This window comes from Tachysurus vachellii, chromosome 16, assembly GCF_030014155.1.
Source record: "Tachysurus vachellii isolate PV-2020 chromosome 16, HZAU_Pvac_v1, whole genome shotgun sequence".
NCBI lineage: Eukaryota > Metazoa > Chordata > Actinopteri > Siluriformes > Bagridae > Tachysurus > Tachysurus vachellii.
This window is the reverse complement of record NC_083475.1, coordinates 16,132,784-16,152,443: the sequence shown is the minus strand read 5'-3', so window position 1 is coordinate 16,152,443 and position 19,660 is coordinate 16,132,784. Positions and strand designations below refer to the sequence as shown.

General features: G+C 36.7%; 1 protein-coding gene across 7 annotated transcripts in view; it reads right to left on the bottom strand.

Moving 5' to 3' along the window:
• Positions 1–19,660, bottom strand: part of pcloa (piccolo presynaptic cytomatrix protein a) — a 61,437-nt gene that overhangs the window by 7,628 nt on the left and 34,149 nt on the right. The window contains exons 8-24 of one of the 7 annotated variants that reach the window (XM_060889806.1): positions 18,848–18,916; positions 16,671–16,747; positions 16,299–16,374; positions 14,675–14,800; positions 11,248–11,356; positions 11,072–11,136; positions 9,173–9,372; positions 8,572–8,622; positions 8,321–8,451; positions 7,492–7,518; positions 7,033–7,126; positions 5,923–5,994; positions 5,536–5,773; positions 4,477–4,665; positions 3,137–3,298; positions 307–448; positions 35–90 (exon numbers count right to left, since the gene is read on the bottom strand). In XM_060889806.1, coding sequence (XP_060745789.1) covers positions 35–90; positions 307–448; positions 3,137–3,298; positions 4,477–4,665; positions 5,536–5,773; positions 5,923–5,994; positions 7,033–7,126; positions 7,492–7,518; positions 8,321–8,451; positions 8,572–8,622; positions 9,173–9,372; positions 11,072–11,136; positions 11,248–11,356; positions 14,675–14,800; positions 16,299–16,374; positions 16,671–16,747; positions 18,848–18,916 — 1,884 coding nt within the window. Of the gene's footprint in view, positions 1–34; positions 91–306; positions 449–3,136; positions 3,299–4,476; positions 4,666–5,535; positions 5,774–5,922; positions 5,995–7,032; positions 7,127–7,491; positions 7,519–8,320; positions 8,452–8,571; positions 8,623–9,172; positions 9,373–11,071; positions 11,137–11,247; positions 11,357–14,674; positions 14,822–16,298; positions 16,375–16,670; positions 16,748–18,847; positions 18,917–19,660 lie in introns of all 7 variants that reach the window. The other 6 variants (XM_060889800.1, XM_060889803.1, XM_060889801.1 and 3 more) reach the window with 6 other exon arrangements.

Here is a 19,660-nt window from a genome sequence, read left to right as displayed (position 1 = left end):
ACACACACAAACCTCCAAATACACACACGCTTACCCTCTGTTTCTCCATGTATCGACATTACGACGTCAGTCCCATTCGGAATCTTTCCGCTAGTTAAAGATACAAACATGAAAATAATTTTGATACAACAATTATATTTAAGTATCTGATTAAAATGATAACCTCCTAAATTCTAGTAACATTACAGTTTAAAACTGTTGCATTTTGTCTAAAACTAAAGAATATTTATTCATGTGTAGATTTGTTCAAAGCATGACGGTTTAAGTGAAATGAGATTAAAACATTAAAAAAAATTCCAAACGTACAATCGTGGAACCTGGAAGATGGCGCTGTCCACTCCGTTGGTCTCTCCTTCTTCTTCCAATAGACTGAAGGCGCTGCCACTCAGACCGCTGTCCAGTGAGGCTGCAGTAACAGGAGCATCAGCAGATCTATGGCTGCGGGACACTGTTTCAAAAGTGTACTGTATAAGTTAGACTATTATCCTTTCTTGAACAGCAGCGCACTACCACCGGCCTAAAGTCTTCATTATCCAACAGCAAATGAATCAAAACATGTTTAGAAAAGGAAACAAGCATGGCCTGCTACACATTCTAGCTTCTGACAACTACAGTACAGTACTGTGCAAAGGTCTAAATGAAATGAGAAATGCTAGAGCAATAAAGAGTAAAAAAAGCATAAATTTTACATATTATTTTATATATAAAACGTATATTTAAATATGTGTCCTTAATGAAATAAGTTTTGTTAAGTTCGGATAAGCGGTAGAAAATGAATGAATGAATGAATGAAAGTTTCCTTTAACTTTCCAATTAGTGTTTGAAATTTAAAATGTCTTTTTCTTTTTTATTGACATAGTAAGGAGGAGGAATTAAGCTAAAAATTTAAAGTTTACAGTACTTGAGACTTTTGCCCAGTACTGTGTGCTGCATGCAGTATGAATGAGCGACCTTACAGCCACAGACATGTGCAGACACAAACACATATACACTACTGCTAAAATGCGATGTATATTTAATTCAATTCAAAATGAGGGAAAAAAAACGCAAATTATTATAGTTTAAACAAATATTTCTCCCTAATGAGCAAGCCAGAAGCGACGGTGGAAAGAAAAAACTCCCTGAGACGATATGAGGAACAAAACTTGAGAGGAACCAGACTCATAAGTGAACCCAATCTCATCTGGCACATGACTCCGATAGTTTGATCATATTCATGTCCTTTTCATACCTGTACACTACATAGTCAAGTGTAATGGTATAACCACAAACATCACTGAATATTTACTGTATATATACTGTATCGTCACCTGCATTTCACCTTGTATCCAATAAATTTGCCGCCCTGTCTGACCACACATTTCCAAAAGTATGGGCACCCTGTCAGTCCGTTAGGGGACGAGTTTTGGCACGGCGAGCACCACTCCCATTTTTTTCAGAAAATGTAAGTGTCTAGATAAGATTATGATGCAAGTAATTTGTACAAAGAAGATTCTAAATAATTGTTATTTGTGTATAGAACGATAAATAGAACTGCAGGTGTGTCTGAATGATTGTGACAGCTGTAGACTGCACTGTGACTGAAAAAGCGATATTAATATCCAGAGGCTACGTCAAGATCTTGCAGTCAGAATAAAATAATCACTGTCTAACTCTGAGTGTCAGAGTGTTATTTCTGGTTATGCCATGGCAACCTACTGATAATTTCATGTCTTCTTCTTCTTCTTCTTCTTCTTCTTCTTCTTCTTCTCCTTCTTCTTCTTCTTCTTCTTCTTCTGCTTCTTCTTAAGAAACCCACATCTTAATTTTGATCCATTTGGCGTCACTTATAATAGCTTATAACTTATAATGGCATCACTATAATAGCTATAGTGTTGTTTAACCAAATACATAAAATATATTATATATTACAATATATTCTTCAGCATTTAATAACTCAAATATACATTAAATAATTAGTTAAAATACATTTTTGTTATTAGGTTAATACGTTTACATGGTCATGATATTATTCAGGTTTGTAAAAAAGTATTTTATTAATTAAGTAATACATTTATTTTAGGGGTGTGTTAAAGAAACATGAATACAGTGACACATGTACCTTGCGGCACATCCTGAAGTGTTTTATTCCTTTCATAACACAGCAATCCGCGAACCACTGCATTTTATTTATCTGTCATACTTTATATTCACTTATAGTTACATATAACGTAGAGGAATGTTCGTAAAACATTATGGATCTTGTTATGACTTTTAACGTTTGTTCCCTCACCTGCCTTTCTTTTCTCGCATAAAGACAACAAATGCTAATGAAATGTCATAAAAATGTCATCAAAGTGTGCTCATTTTTAAAAATCTCTAAACGTGTTAGAACGCAAACCTGTGATTTGAATTTCAGCCAGGACTCTTCTCTGAGCTGCCGGTATAGAGAACGAATCGACGCCTATCGCGTATTATTCATCAGTATCACAAAGGATTCAACACTTTTAGCAGTATTGTACATACACACATTTATAATGCACTACGGACTACATGGAAACAGCTTATAAGACAGCATCCACTGACAAAAATCTCTGAAGAACACAGATATGCAAAGCAGACAACACAGAACAGCAGCAGAAGCATTTACACACAGAAGAGATCATTCATTAGTAAGTGTATTAGCTACTTGTGTGTGTGATGTGATTAATTCTATTTAAATTGTGGTTAATGGATGTTCATTTTGTTTGGAAAAATGTGCATTTTAATTTCCTTATTAAGTCTTACAGACCTGTTGTACCTTGCTTTTGAGTGATGAGTGATGGTGTGGCGTGAAATGCATGTTTTTATTTTTTGTCTGACACATAATTCATGCACACAGCCTTCTTTAAACACACTCTTCAACCTTGGCTCCATGTGCTTCACTAACACCAGGGACTAACAAAAAGGACGTGTACATTTAGCCGAGGCATTGGGTCATACTGTATGATAATAATATTTTTTTTAATCATCTGGTTTTAGTGAAGCAGGTTGATGGGAGTGTTGTACAAGACTGAATCTTGCTGCATGAATTATCTGCATGTCTAGCCCTCTTCATCTCTCTGTAGATGTGCGTTAGTAATCCAGCATCCTCTCTCTTTTTCTTTCTCTCTCTCACCTCTATCCCGCTGAGGTCTTTCTTCCGACATGGCTTTTCGGAGGGTCAGGTGACGGACGTCAGTGATCTCATTGCCAGGTGTGTTGGACAAGGCTGCCTGTAGGGTGAGTACACCTGCTACGCTGTGCCTCTGTTGCCTCAGGGAGAGGCAGCCAGTTTGGGCTGGGTAAGGTTGGGGGTTGAGGTCACGTAAAAAACCCAAAACATTGGAGGAAAAGGGACGAGGGAAGGTTCGAGGGAAATTAGGGAAAGGGCAACGAGATGGAGACTCAGAGTATGAACTCTGTAGAACATGGAAACCACCAGCTTTTTACTGTATTTTAAAGTCACATGCAGCCACAGTGTGTGCCCTCCCTGGCAGAGGGGGCAGATAGGGGGCATAGCGCGTCCACTGAGGTGCATTGTGGGCCGGCAGTAGCCACAGGGAGAATAAGAGGCATATAATGAGGGTAGGCAGGGTGGTTGTAGGACGGAGGCCACATGCACAGCCGGCTCATTGGTGCAAAGGACAGCAGAAAAAGCTGGGTCATTTGGGACATGACCCGGTGGGACAATGAAAAGTAAAATGGTGGAGTCAGCAGAAGTCTGGGATCAGTTGGCGGTAGAAAACTCCCTTATTGCTGGTGCGGAGGGTCCTGTTGCTGCTGTGGCTAAACCTAATTGGACAATAACAGGGCTGGACCCAGCAATTTTTCTGACTTAATTACTGCAGCAAACAGCTCTACCCCAGGATACAGGGGACTCGACAAATTGGATCAAATCCTCCAGCAGTAACTGACAGTCTGACCCTCAGTAGTGTAGTAAGCAGCTTGTTCACCTGCTAGCTAGTGAGCGTTGACCTGCTTAAATTAATTTGTTATGTTTCCATTTATTTCATTAATGACGTCTTCCAAGTAACCAAGTCTGGTTATTGCTCTAGTTAAGATACACATTAAAAAATAGATTATAAGACTACTTAATTTTTAATTACATTATTTTGTTTAGTCTCACTATTCTAAAATGGATCATTAGAGGTACACCGTAGCTTTAAATATTTTATTTAGTAAATTTATTGGCTCTAGTGCTAGCGAGCGTGCAAGTGTGTATGCGTGTAGAGTAGTGAAGTGTCTCCAACACACAGGGCAGAACATACAGGAGAGGAAGCGATGAGGTGAACAGACTGTGATCACATGGGGACCAGAACAAGGGAGAGAGAATCCAAAAAAAAATATATATATATATGTATATATATTTATATATACATATATATCTAAAAAAAAAAAAAAAAAAACCAGCAGCAAAGAAAGAGCAGATGAGTGTGAAGGCAGCCGTGCTGTGGGGGCTTTATTTGCGTCGTTTACTTGGTTGGAGGCGATGCTGTTCACTGGCAGCTTCAGCTGTTGCCTTGGAGTCGTCAGGGTGTGCCCGGGATGCACCACTTTTGCCATGAGCGCGTGGGGTTCCATGGGAGCGGTTTTGGCCCTCGGAGGGAGATGGCTTCGACGTGCTGGGGCTACTGTGAGATTTCTCAATAGTGGGAACCTGTGTATCTAAAACAACCAAAATACGATGCTGAGCTTCTTGTTTTTTGCTTTCCTAAACTTGCCTGATGCTTGAATGTCTGATTTTGAGCTACCATTTAGAATGTATTATTTATTTAACACTGTTTATTGATGTTTCATATTTTATATTATCTATATTTATAGAGATAATAGTTAGTGTGATGCTTAAAGTGACATCAGTTTAATGAGGATATTTGTTTTTTATTATGTTTTTCTTAAATTTTAAAATGAGTTTAATATTCGCCTTAGATCGTTAAAAGTCCACCAGATAAATCCCTGTGCAAACTGGTACAAAGATGTAATATCATTCTATTTAATATGCGGAATAATATATACTTGTGATATGACTTGTCAACAGCACTATTGTCAGAGTTTCTGTCATAGAAATGTAATCACCATTTTCTGACATATCAAATGAAAAAAATCAGCAGTGCTGCTAAATATATCTAAAACAAATGATGTGGACCTTCGCTATCCAACCAATCAGGACAATGATGGCAGTCAGTTTGTTTTCAACAGGTCCACCTCTTGCCTTAGCAGTCTGAGATATTTTTCAGGAGTATCGATTTAAAGTCCCTGACTACATCTTTAATTCAGCACAGGGGGTTTGATGTACAGTAGGATTTAATGTAGGGATAGAGTATGGAGCCAAAGCTATGATGAGTGAGTCATATAGGCTGGGCACAGGTTGAAACAGGGAATGAAGGGACAGAGGACAGGGACAGAAGAGCGAGAAAAGCAAGGACAGCAGAATTGAGAGATCAAATCTAAGTGGTTAAGATGAAGAGGAACACAAAAGGAAAACAGCCAAGGAAGGAGCAGGATTCCAGCTTTGAATGAATGCTGAGCAGAACATACCCTTGGCAGGATCGGGGAAGATGCCATGGCTGCGACTCTTAATGACAGAGGATTTAGGTGAGTCCTGACTGCTGTGCCCAGATGTTTTCGGGGAGTGCCCGCTGGCCGTTTTGGATGAATGTTGGCGTCCCTGGCCTGAGTGTGAACGCCGGTGGTGCTCTCCTTCACACTGCTCTTTCAGAGGCAGCCATCGGGGCACATTATCCAGCTGAGCAGTGTTGGACAGGTCTATCAGCACCTACAGCATGTAACAGAACCTGGGTTGAGCTTTTATATATATATATATATATATATATATATATGTGTGTGTGTGTGTGTGTGTGTGTGTGTGTGTGTGTGTGTGTGTGTGTGTGTGTGAGTGTGTGTGTAAAATAACCAATTTCCCACCTCTCCCAGGAAGTCATTGGAGGAGCACTTGTCATAGTCCCATACACTGACCTCTAATGTCTTCTTCCTCAGCTAAATACATGCATACACACAAAACAGAGAACATCAGCTTTATTTAGCTAATACATTTATCCGCTTCCAAAAGCTGAGGAAATTGAAGTAGCTGCCTAAAATTAACATGCCCCAGGAAGCACTAGAACATTCTGAATACATCATCTACATAACACAAGTTCATAATTAGCCGCAATTAGACATGTGTGTGGAACTGTTTATTAATCCTGTGTTCATATTTTTATTTGTATATTATGTAAAGTCTAGCCTAATTTTAAAGTAATATGATCCTGACCAGGCAGGTACTCTTCAGTATCAACTCTATACCCTGTAAATATTCCTGGCAAGTAATAAACAACAGCTAAAAGTATCAATCACTATCAGCACAACTAGCAAAACAGCAAAGAAGTCCAGATGGTGTGCTTGCAAATGTCAACTCTGCACACTTCACTACCTTCTGTTGTCTCTCAATTAATACCTCTTTGCCTCGCCTCAGCAGTCCAGCAACACTACGTCAGTCGGGGGCTGTCATTATTCGCCTCTAAAAGCTGAGGAAACTGAAGAAGCTTTGGTCTTAATTAAACTAAAGTACTTCTGGGAGGCTGGAGACTGATCCCTGTTCACACCAAAGCCTCCGATTTTCTCTGAAGAGATTTTATTTCCTAATTGAGACCTCTATTGTTGTGGACTGCATTGCTTTAAAAGCTCACTAAAAAGTGACGGGTTCCTTTTTGAAAGTCGGCTTTAAGTGACTTGTGTCCTTTTTTTTATTTTTTATTTTTGAAAGCTATCCAACACTTTGAATCCTCTCTTCTACTTCTTGACATTTTCGAACCCTGAAGCTTCTACAGTATCTACATAAAACATATTTATGTTCGACGTTATTCACAAGAAGTACACTTTAAATGAAGCTCCAGAGAGTTCCTTTAACAATCATTACTGCATGTTATAATACAGAGCTTATAAGGACCTTGTAATGAATAACACCCAACGTATCATGCTTTTATAGGTAAGTAATCCATACTGTTCTTCAATCCTACAATATACTGGATAGTTCACCTGCTCCAAATGGATGTTCTTGTAGATAACAGTTTGATTCCACTCAGGGTTCAAGCTCTTCTGGGCATGTTTGGATCTTCTTTTGTTCTCAGCGCTGCAACCAGATCACACACCACAAGGGGTCACTCCAGGGTACAAATCAAGTACCAAACAACTATGTGTTACATTTACATTTGGAGTGTAACACCTCACATCACTGAACAATGAGTTACACACAGCCCGAGGCACAGTATAGGCCTACGGCGACCTATACTTCTTTCACAGTGACATTTATGAAAGTATGAAAAAGAGCAGAAGTCTAGTGATCTTAAAAAGAAAAGAAAACAACTAAAAAAAAAGAAAAGCAACTAAGGGCTGAACAAATCAAAGATACTTTATTGAGCCATTCAGATGTGCTGTATCTATAGTGATATGAGCATGAATAAAGATCTGATGGTACTTTAGGACATAATAACATACCTGGCATTCTGCACAACCATGACCTGACTGTGGGGATCCAGCATGCAGCAGAAACAGACAACAATCCATAAGGCGTGTGTTGTTGTGTGACAATTTGTGTGTGTGTATATGTGTTTGTGTATTTGTGTGTGAAAGCCAGAGTAACAAGCAGAGAAAATGAATGAGCGAAACAGTGCGGCACGTGGCTGGCATAGTCCATGCAAAGGCTGAGTTTAAATATTTCTGAAATTCATTGTGACTGTATATGTGTGTATAAATAAGTGTGAATATGTGTGTGTGTGTGCTTGTGTGCACTGATGCTTATGCAGGAGCCCATGCGTTCATGCCCTAGTGGAGCATAGCAATAGCGTTGCTTTAATCTCAGCAGGCTCGATATGGCTAGTGCCGTGACAGCTGGTCATAGACCTAACACACTCATACATTACAGCAACAAACACACAACTACACAATAACTCAGGACAGAGGAATACTCAAGTTACATATAAACCAAAAAGACATATTGATTTTTCTATAATGTTATCCCCGTCTCTCTCACGGAAAAAGAAGTACTCCATTGGTTACATTATAACATAATATAATATATTATTAATATATAATATAAAATGTTTTGATGATTGAGTGCTAATTGTAATTATACACAAGAATCCCATTTAGCTGTTAAAAGCAATTTCACATTTTTAATGGTTAAATGGATGCAAACCTTTTTTGCGCTAAAATGAAGCTCAAATCTTTAGACGCATTTAAACCATTCCACAGTAAATATTTTCCATAGATAATCCGAAGATTCAAGCTATGATCCAAAGACAAAATGTCTTTGGATTTCACTTACCCTCTTCCAGGCAGCAGGTAGACTTTTACAAAGGGGTCAGAGTAGCCGTTGTTGTCCCGTGGTGCCAGGTTGCGTGCTTGGAGAACATGAACAATGAGGTTGCCCAGCTGCTTGTCATAATTGATTTGAAGCTACAAAAAAGCAGGTGAGATGTGAGACAAAGCAAAGTCGGATATACTACAACCTCATCAGTGTTTAAAATCAAGCTACAGTACCAAACAAACAGGCTTAAATAACAGTGTCAGCTTTACCTGGATCTCTCCTGTGATTGGGTGAGACTGGGTTTTTGCAGCTTCTGAGGTCTAGACAAAGATATAAAATGTGGATTAGAGTCCATGAAAGTGTAATGTTGTGCTTTGCTTTTTGTATTATATAAAAGCAAGCTGTACATGCAGAACTCTGTGTGTGTATGTGTATGTGTGTGTTTGTTTTAATGCTTGTGTGTATTTGTATGTGAGTGTGTGTGTGTGTGTGTGTGTGTGTGTGTGTGTGCATGCGTGTTTGGGCACCTTGCTGTGGTGTCTCTTGCTATTGGTAAGTAAAGCAGGGTGTACATGCAGGACTCTATGTGTGTGTATGTGTTTGTGTTTGTTTGTATGCGTCTTTGCATGTGTTCGTATGTGTGTGTCTATGTGTTTATATGTGTGTGTTTGTATGTGTGTGTTTGGGCACCTTGCTGTGGTGTTTCTTGCTAACGGAAGGTGTGTGTGTTTGTGTATGGGCACCTTGCTGTGGTGTTTTTTGATGAAGGAAGGTGTGTGTGTTTGTGTGTGTTTATGTGTGTGTGTGCGTGTGTGCATGCGTGCGTGCATGCATGTGTGTGTGCATGTGTGCATGTGTGCGTTTGGGCACCTTGCTGTGACGTTTCTTGCTAACGGAAGGTGAAGCAGGCTGCCCGGGGCTTGGCACAGAGCTGGAAGCTCCTGAAGCCGAGGATTTGTCCAGTGCCGTCAGTGAGGAGGCTGTGGAGCTGGGCGCCTGCTGCTGAGACACCTTTTGAAGCTCTGCAGCCAATTGCTTGGGGTCAACACCTGGAGACCTTGGTGGCCGTTCTACGCACAGCATGGAGGGAGCTCAGAGGAAATCTATTTGTATATGTCCTTTGTTTTCCGAAGAACAGTTTTATAGTAATGTCAGCATTACAAAACCTTTACTCTAAATTTGCACCTAAGAACTGCTGTTGTAATCATAAATCATCAAATCCTGTGCAGGATACTTACTCACCATCTGCCCCTGCATAACATCTTTTTAACACGTTTAATTCTATTTGTCTTTACCTTTCTACATGTGTATACTGCAATGATTTATAATCCCACTATCCAGTGTAAACCAGAAGAGGATGGGTTTCTTTTGAGTCCACTCAAGCTTTCTTCCTCATATCACCTTAAGTGTTATACCTTGATTTGGTCATCACTAGCTTTGTCAGGGTTATGCTTGGACTGTCATAGATGGGGTACTGGCCGACTATTCCCTGTCTAAACACCAGGGAGACGTTCTGGTAGGATTTGTTTATATCCTGTGCATGTGTCTTTTGTTTGTTCACGTGTCTGCCCTGCCCTATCCTTTACCCATTCCCTCCTCTGCCTACCTGTTCCTCATATCTCCCCAATTACCTTCCCTATTTATTCCTGTGATCTTGTGTCTGTTTTTGTTTTTTGTTCTGGCGGTGTGTTTTTTCATGTATCATGCTATGGGTTGTTTGTTCATATGTCTTTTCCCACCCTTATCTTTATTCCTTCCCATCTCTACACGCATGCAATTACCCTTTCTATCTATTCCCACCATGTTGTATTTTGCATCATGGAGTCCATTTCTTCATGTTGTGTGTAAGTTAGTGTCTTCAGTTTTATCTACTTAGATATATACTTAGAAATAATACAAACTAAAATGAAATGAAATTAATTGTTGCATTTAAACAAGAATTGTGTCACATTTTTTCCTTCATAAACCTACAAACAAACACATTTAGTAATACATTCACATGTCCCTGTTTGTCTATATTGATTTTAAATGTATGCTATATAGTCACATAATTTTAAAACTTCAGCAACCGCCCTTAGGCTTTTGATCTTAAGTAACTTTAGAGAAAAAATGCTTTTCACACTTTTCTGATTACAAAGATATGTGTTGAAATGACTGATTATACATGTCGTAGATCGAGAATAGGCTGAAAATCACTGGGGTATTCCTGTAATAAGTTTGTCGTTCCTTTAATAAGTATGTGGCATGGTTTTCCCCATTTGGTTCACAGGTACCGGTGACAATATTCATTATATGATGCCGTGTGTTTTGATTTTTGTCCTAGTCCTGTCTCCACTATTGTCCTGTTATTGGTCTGATTGCGCTCACCTGTTCTGTATTAATTCTTGATAAGTTTGCCTTTTTATATCCTCTGTGTGTCATTGTTCATTGTCTTTCTGTGCATCATTTTCATTAAGTCCAAGCCTTGTTTTCTTTGTATTTTCTGTGTATCTAGATATACTTCTTAGTTTTGTGTTATGGTTCGTTGCACTTTCTGGTTTTGACCCTGGATTCATTTCCTTGTTTACGATGATAGGTTAATCTTGATCAGCTTCTCCTGCCTATTTTGTTATCTTTTTTATAATTCGCCCCAATTTTTAGAGTTTACCTTGTTTCCTGCTTTGCACCACATGTTACAATACATAACAGTGAATATACATTATTTTGTACTGACATTAAAAGTCTTCACAATTGAGCAAATTATAATTTTCTTTTTTGTTTTTATTGTACCTGCTTTGGTCTGCTCATGAAGGTCCAAGTGGGAGCCCTCGGAGTCTGACAGCATGTTCAGATCCCTAAAATAAAATAGAATAAATGAGGGATAGGATTAAAACCTGACTAATTAAACACTGATAAAAAAAAAAATCATAGTTAACTCTATATTAAAAACATACTCTGACACTTACAGTCTGACACAGAGCTCTGCTTCTGCACATAGCTGACTGACCAATCCCTGAACCTCCTCGTAGGTTTTGCCAGACAAAGAGATGCCATTCCATTCCAGGACCTGCATTCCTACACATAGAATTGCATGCAATCAGTAATACACACACTGTTATTAAGAATAAATTGCTAAAAAGATCAACACCGCATCACTCCATGTCAGAACATCTATGACGCTTAACACCCAAACACTCAGCAAGGCATAGCAAAAGTGCAGTGCACCCCACAGCAAACTCAAACTCAAACACAAGCTCCAACTCGGAGCACTTACACAGGTGAAAACGAGTCTTGAGGTAGGCTAGGTAAGCCCTCTTTCTACGTCGCAGCGCTCCCACCCTGCGATAGAGCGTTGGCATGCCTGCAGGGTCAGTGTATGGCGTGGTTACTGCTCATAGACTTAACACATGCATCCACTCAAAGGTGCAGAATAGGAAATGAATGTCCTGTTGACACTTCTTTAACAACCTCGTTTTCTGCGTTAGCCTTAGTGTATAACAGCAAATCTGTGAGCTGTTGTATCCATGCCGACCACACACACCTCCAACGCTCGAACACAGTGCTGAAACATTTGACATTTGCTACATGGGTGGAATGTGAAATACTGGGAAGAAGCTCACGCAGAGAGGAAGCAAATGTTAAAGCACAAGGTTAGATTTAATCTTTGTTTTAGGCATGATACTATAAGCGAATATTGCAATTGTTCATGATCTAAAAACAACAGATACCAGAAAAGGAGTTTATTGCTGATGTGATGTGAAAAAAGTTATTTTTTTCCATTCAAAAAATTGTATTGATTTATGTGAAAGAGGATTTCTCTAATTATAGTTGCATGAATCTACATGCTTAATACAACAGTAAACCTGGATGTTTTTAGAATTAAAATATTTGTTTTAATTTATTGTTTAATCAAAAAACACCCCAGGCTGTTTACATTATTTTTTTTATTACAAAATCTAACATAAATACAACAATAATCAACATTTCGGGTAAAATCCTCTGGAATATACTTCGAAAAATAGGAATGAACATGAACAATTTCATGAACACAGGTCATTTAGAAAAATCTTAATTTGTGGTTACTGGAAAAAAATAGATTTTTTTAGGAAAACGGACATAAAAATACAAAAGATTTCATGTGATTCAAACCTATAAAGTGGGGTTTATAAGTCTGACACACACACACACACACACACACACACACACACACACACACACGTGTATAAGCCTTTTTAAGTTGAAATTCGATTGAATTATAAAATAAAATAATTTATCTGTTCATCAAGATTGATGATCTTTTTATAACAGGAAATATAAGTGACATAAAGAAATAAAAATTTGTCACTAAAGCAGAGAACAGATAAATATCAAGAGAGATGAGTGGCATCAGTAGAAGAAGAGGCTCCAGAAGGCTAGAAAAATACCAGCTGTTTGCTCAGGCCTCATAAAAAAGCTCAAGCACAGACATGGACAGTGTTGTGTGGTTTCCATCTCTCTCTCTTTTGACAGGATCTACTGGATGCAACACAACAGACAAAGCCAAAGCAGTCGTAATTTACTGTTCCCTCATGCACAATCTTGTGCCAGGAGAAAGGCATGTCATTAGAATTTCCTGTCAGCTACAACTGTGATCAATACAGGTTCTAAAATTTACTACGAATCAAACAACCCACAAAAGACCTATAAAGTTCTAAAATAACGATTCTGTCATAAATCTGAACATCTTAAAAAGTCCTTGATGGCCAGGCAGCTCTAGTACATTTGACTTATGTCGATGGCAAACAGAGCTGAGCTATGTTGCAAAAATTTAATGACTATAATTTACCACAACTTTCATAAAATCTATTATCTATTCTTCAATCTGATAAATCCCACAAAAAGACATCTCCTAGGGAGCTACATGCTACACCAAAGACATGTTTAACTTTGTGTGGTTACTAGAAATAATGCTTTGCCTTATTTATTATTATTATTATTATTATTATTATTATTATTATTATTATTATTATTATTATTATTTTACAATATATAGATTCTTGCTTATTATCTCACCCTAATTACTCTGTGTCCCAAATCACAAGCTCTTTAGTCTAATGCCTTTCTTCCATAATGCATTTCTGTATCCGTGTTATTACGAGATAGTAATAGAATAAGTAACAGCATTTGGTAGAAGGCCATTATTTGTGGTTGCAGTGGTCCATAATATGGCAAGAAATCTTTATTTAACCAGTATGGCTAAAACAACAACACGCCATGCCATCTGATTTGTTCTTAATTAAGCCTTCTATTGTTTTTCCAACAAGACAATGATCCAAAGCACACCTCCAGGTTGTGTAAGAGATTTCTATGAATGAAGGAGATTGAGGGTGTGTTACAGCAGATGACCTGGCTTCCACAGTCACCAGAATTAAGCCCAACTGAAAAGAGTGAGGAAAAATGTACCATGAAGCTTAAAACGTACATTTAACTCGACTCATTCATTTGTAACATTACTGGACTGCAGAGTGAAGGAAAATGAGCCTATAAGTGCTTAGAATATGTAGCAAATCCTTCAAAAGTGTTTAAAAAGCATCTCAGGAGATTGCATTACGAAGCTGGTCGAAAGAATGGCAAGGATTGTCAAGCAAAGCAGCTGTCAAGGCAAAGGAACGCAATATAAAGAATCGAAAATAAAAGAGTGACTCTTGACTCTTCTTGCTTCACGTGCGTTACTTTATAGCTTTCACGACTTCACGAATATTAGAAATGTAATAAAAAAATATATGGCATGTGCAAGCATTTGACTGATAGTGCTCACTCTGTTTACTGTATTGTCATATTTACTGAGCATTCAAAATGACAGGTCAAGAGGAATGAACCATAACTACAATATTTTCCAAAGATAAGTTCACCTTTACAGGTAAATAAAGGATTTGAATGAAAAAGGTAAAAACTAAGGGTTTAGTTTGTGTAAACTAAGATATTTTCATGCATGAGATAAACATCCGTCTGTCTCTAAAATCCACAGTAATGTTTAGCAGCAGCACACATGCCATAACTTAAAAACCCAGTTTGACTAGAACCTCAACTGCTGCTTATTCCTGGCCTCATCTATCTTTATACTTCTTCACTTTATGAATGAGTCATCCCTGCTGCCTGAAGGTGACGAATCACCATACAGATACAGATCTATTTATTTCTTTTTCCAGTCTTCTTCATTCAGCATTACGTCAAACCATGTTTAATGTCAGAAGGACGATCTTCCCTGTGAAGATCTGAGAATCTGGTGAGGTTCATGATCTAGTTTTTAAACTTCATGATCAAGGAAACAAATTATTGCATGGAAATTTACATGGCAAATTCAATTAAACAAATTCAAAAGATTTTTAAAAACGCACCCTTATTTAGTCTTACCTTCTACAATCTTTCCAGACTGTTCTGCTGCTCCCCCAGGTAAGACTTTGGCCACATATGCTCCAATCTCCCCGTCACTGCCTGGAACCTCTTTACCCCCGATTATGCGAATGCCCAGTCCGTTGCCTGCAGGCCCATTGCAAAGACCTTAAATTAAAAGGAATCTGATTTTGACTTTCAAGCAAACTAGTTAGAATCACAAAAAAACATACTGCTAATATATAGTAGGGTTTTTTATACTTCACTTGAGATACGTTTTACTCTTAATTGAATTTCCAAGGAAAAAAACTTACTCCTTTTATTCCTATTTATATATTCAAATGGCTGGATATATAAAAAACTTTAATAGCTCCAACTCAATTCATTTGCATTTTTAGTTTAAAACATCCATTCCAATTCCTTAATGAAGAAAAAAAAAACATCACAATATATCTCAATGTGTCATTTGCTGTGAGCTTCTTAATTTAATCCAAATTTTGACCATTTTATTATCAAACTAAAATAACTTTTTGACTTTCACTAAAGTACATTTTTGGCTGGATTCTTAATACATGTAAGATTATAATAAGATTATTTTTACACAACTGATATTTTTAGATTGCCATTACCAATATTAAATTAAGTGCATTAAATGCAACAATTTAACTGTCACTGAATAACTTTTACACCATGGTTTTGATTTTCAAATGAAGAGCTTGTTTGTAATTAGGGGAATAATCTGATAATAATGTGTATTTCATGCCACTTTGGGCTATCATGACCAGAGGTGGGAATAAGTCACACATGTAAGTCACAAGTAAGTCTCAAGTCATGAATGTCAAGTCAAAGTCAAGTCGAGTCTTTTTTTAATATTTGTCAAGCAAGTCTCAAGTCTCAAATTTGTGACTTAAGTCTGACTCGAGTCAAGTCATACGTCCCCCATCTCTGATGATGACTAACGAGGCAAGAGGAAATGTGCCACCTTCCTGGCATGCCATGAAATATCTGCACAGATCCAATATCTAGGCATGTATACTGTGCATTTACATTGTTACAGACTGCATGTTGGACTAATTACAAGCGGATGAAGATGCTAACTGGGAAGTACATGAAATAGTTCCTTGTCATGAGTTTCAGCACAAAACTTAACTTAACTTTTCATGTTACTTGCATCATAGAAAAAGGGCAGAAAGTACTTAATACTTAATACTTTTCAGCTTTCATGATATCTGCATGTAAGCCTCAGCTAGCCTCAGTATGCATGTCCTTACCATGAAAGGAAAGCATATTATCATTGTCTAAATTGTTAATTTTCATCATATCTTGTTCCTCTCATGTATCGGTATAGCCTATGTATTTATGAATCCAGCTTGAAACATATATTTAACTGGGATTATTTATTTGTAATAGATTTATAGCGAGGTAATTAGGTATTGGAGTTTGTTTCATTGTTTCATGTGCATATTAATCTAATACGTTTTATATGTTTTGACTTTCCTTTTTCTTAATATGTACATTTATGCATGAATACATTATTAAATAATATGAGTTCATTTTCATTAGTGTTTGTCATTTCTGCATGAATTATTCAAATACAGCGAGAGCAGCGAGAGCTATCCAGTGAGTACTGATATTAGTAATTTACCTGACACACTGCGGTCCTTAGGATCCCTTTGAAGCTTTATTCTTGAATGGGAAAATGGGTACTGCTGGGACTTCATCTGCACCACATTAAATAAGCACAAGCAGTTTCACACAGAGACACTTTAGAGTTTCTACTACAGAAATACTGTGATTAGTACTAGGTTAGAATTAATAAATGCATTCGTATTTTCGGCTCATTCCTGCACTAGAGGAACGAACAGTGCATGTTCTCTAAAATGTTCTTTTCCCATAATGTGTCTGACACTTCTAATATATAGGAAATAAGTTGATTTTTTTTCATTCGATACAAGAATATGTACTGTACTTATGTGTTGTATGTGTGTTTGTGTTTGTATGATGAGTTATTCTTGACCTGTCTCCAGTCCAGACCCTGTCCATCCTCTCGTGGTTTATCAAACCAGTCAGTCTCCTCCCGACGGAGATGGTATGCTTTAGAAAAATCAGATTAGAATCAACCCAATTAAAAACTGCCTGTCAGTTTATAGACCAGAACCCTAGCCTAAGGCATAAGGGTCAACATAAACATAGGTGACATGTTTTTTTAGTCAAGGTACTATTAATCTTTCCAAGCATGCAAACGCAGGATATCGTGCAGTGGGGAATATTCATGGTTTTTATGCCAGTAAAAATTGGGGACATAATAAATAAACCAAAAATGAAGATGGCAAATTTCCAAATTTGGACAAGTCTTTGTCTAATTCTGCCCAGAATTAATGACGGAAAGATTAGAGCTGTATTGGTGTCTCAAAAGTATATGGAAAATTTTTTTCTTCAGAAGTGGTGTATATATTTCTGTACCCTCTATAATGTAGTCCAGAAACAAAGTGTTTAGAATTTTGACACCCTTGAACAAAAAAGAAGAATGAAATCAACATTACAAACAATTGCCGCATCTCAATTCACCTTCTAACCATTTTAAATAGAAGCCAAGGTCAGACTCGGTGTATCAAAATTGTAGAATGTTGAAATGAGTATCACAAAAGTGATATGGCCCAAGTCTCCTTGCATGAGAGAGAAGGAGTTTTTTGACAGTACGTAGGTAGGATGCATTTTAGATAGGTGTAAATAAAACATGGACAAATAAAGAAAGAAAATGGTCATTTAAATCATATATTATTAAATATACAGTATAAAGAATAATAAATGAAGCTGAAAGGCAACAATGTGTTTTGCAACAGCTTCCTTCTCTTCTCTTACATGATGTGTTTGTATATCCCAGTACATGTGTACTCTTTTGCTACACACTCATATACATGTTTTAGTACATAGTAGAAGCAGCTGGATGCATTGTATAAGAATTGGGATGCAAAAAAGATTTCTAGAAGGTAGTGGTCCATGAAATTTTGTGATAAATGATGGCAGCAAGAATTCTGCTTAGTATGTTCAGCTCTGATATAAAACTGTAAACTAAATTTACATTACATTTAAATATAAGTCTAATATTAATCTTGAATTCTCGTATTATATTAATCTAAATAATATGTATTGTTGTAATTTAAATGTATATTACATTTTATGTATTATGTTTCTTTGAGACAATGTCCAAAAAAAAAACTGCTAGTGTTTTTGTTAAAAAAGTGCTAGTGCTATACAAATTAATTTTGCATATATATATATATATATATATATATATATATATATATATATATATATATATATATATATATATACATACATAAATATATATATATATATATATATATATATATATACATACATACATAAATATATATATATATATATATATATATATATATATATATATATATATATATATATATATATATATATATATATATATATATATATATACTCAAGCTGAAAATGTTCTGCATGGAGTAATGTTCAAGAACCTCTGTAGGTGCGTGAAACATGCAGCTTATATATTATGTGAGTATTAATAATTTGAAAGCCGTAATTTGCCTAAAAAACCCAAAAAACAATCTGACAACAAAAAACATTTTATATATAGCAACAAAATTATTTGTTCTTTTTCCACGGGGTGCCATAATTATAAAAGTGTTTCTCTCATGAAGTAACAAAAACAGATATAACTATATTTGACTCTAGATGTAATGCAGTGTGGAAAAAAGACAAAGATGTACATATAATGCATATGTAACCTGATCCTTTGGAACTTTCACAGTCAGACGTACCAGGATATGAAAATTAATATTTGTAAAGTATTTAACAAAACAATGTTTATAAATTATATAGCTAGTTGTATAGCCTGTTGTGTAGCCTAGAAAATTGTGTTATGTTGAATAGAGCTGAACATGCAACACAAACTATACTCGCTGATACACTACTGCACATACAGTATTAATGTGTGCTTATCGTACTCCCTGTATTTTGTCATGGAGATGAATTTTCAGTCAATACAGTGGACTATGGGCTTATGGGTGATTAGGAGTTGGGTGGTCATGGTACAGTGCGTAGGCTTTGGCATTGGTTGTTAGAGGGCGGGTAAATGGTGGGTGTTAGAAGGGAGGGATAAGGGAGCTGAAAGCTAAGGTGGTCATACTCTACCGTCTGTGACATTTTCATGTGTGTTTCCTGGATCGTCTCTGTTCAGACCCACCAGGGATTCACTTAGTGCTGTAACCAAGGCAAATGCATTTACTTCCATATGGAACATATGATGCATTCATCATATGGTATTAAGTGCGAGGAGAAATAAAATAAATGTCCATTATCACTGCGTTTGACAATATTAACATACAAATAATGTAATCATTGGTGTAGTACAGGTATATTGTGTAAATGGCATCATTTACAGTTTATACATCAACAGATAATGCATATGGAAACAAGCAATTATTTAGCATGGCATGCAGAAGTGTGTAGATCCTCAAGCAAGCAAGCAAGCAAAAAAGTTTATTCAAACAAAAGGAAAACACATGCAATCCATTTATTTATTACTGTAAGAGCACAACACATGCATGCAATCAAATAATGTAGGTCATTTGAACAAAAGTTAAACAGAAATCTCTGGGAGAACTGTTGGAAAATTCCCATGCTGTAAAATGAAGCACATTTAAGCTCAAAATATCTCTATTTTCGGACATGAACAGGCTATAAAATGAAAGGAAATAAATAAATAAAACTCAAATCTAGTAATTCAATATAACAGGCACAACAATACACCTAACACTAACAACCAAGGCCATCAAATAAAAAAGAGAATGAAAAGTTTGTTCTACGTTATATCTTTTGTTCTATGATTTTATTAAAGGTCGACTGACAACATCATGAGAAAACCATGAGTTGTGTGAATCAGAAAGTAGTTAGTTAAAATTATTTAGTTAGGTAAAAATTAAATCAATATGCTGTAAATTATTA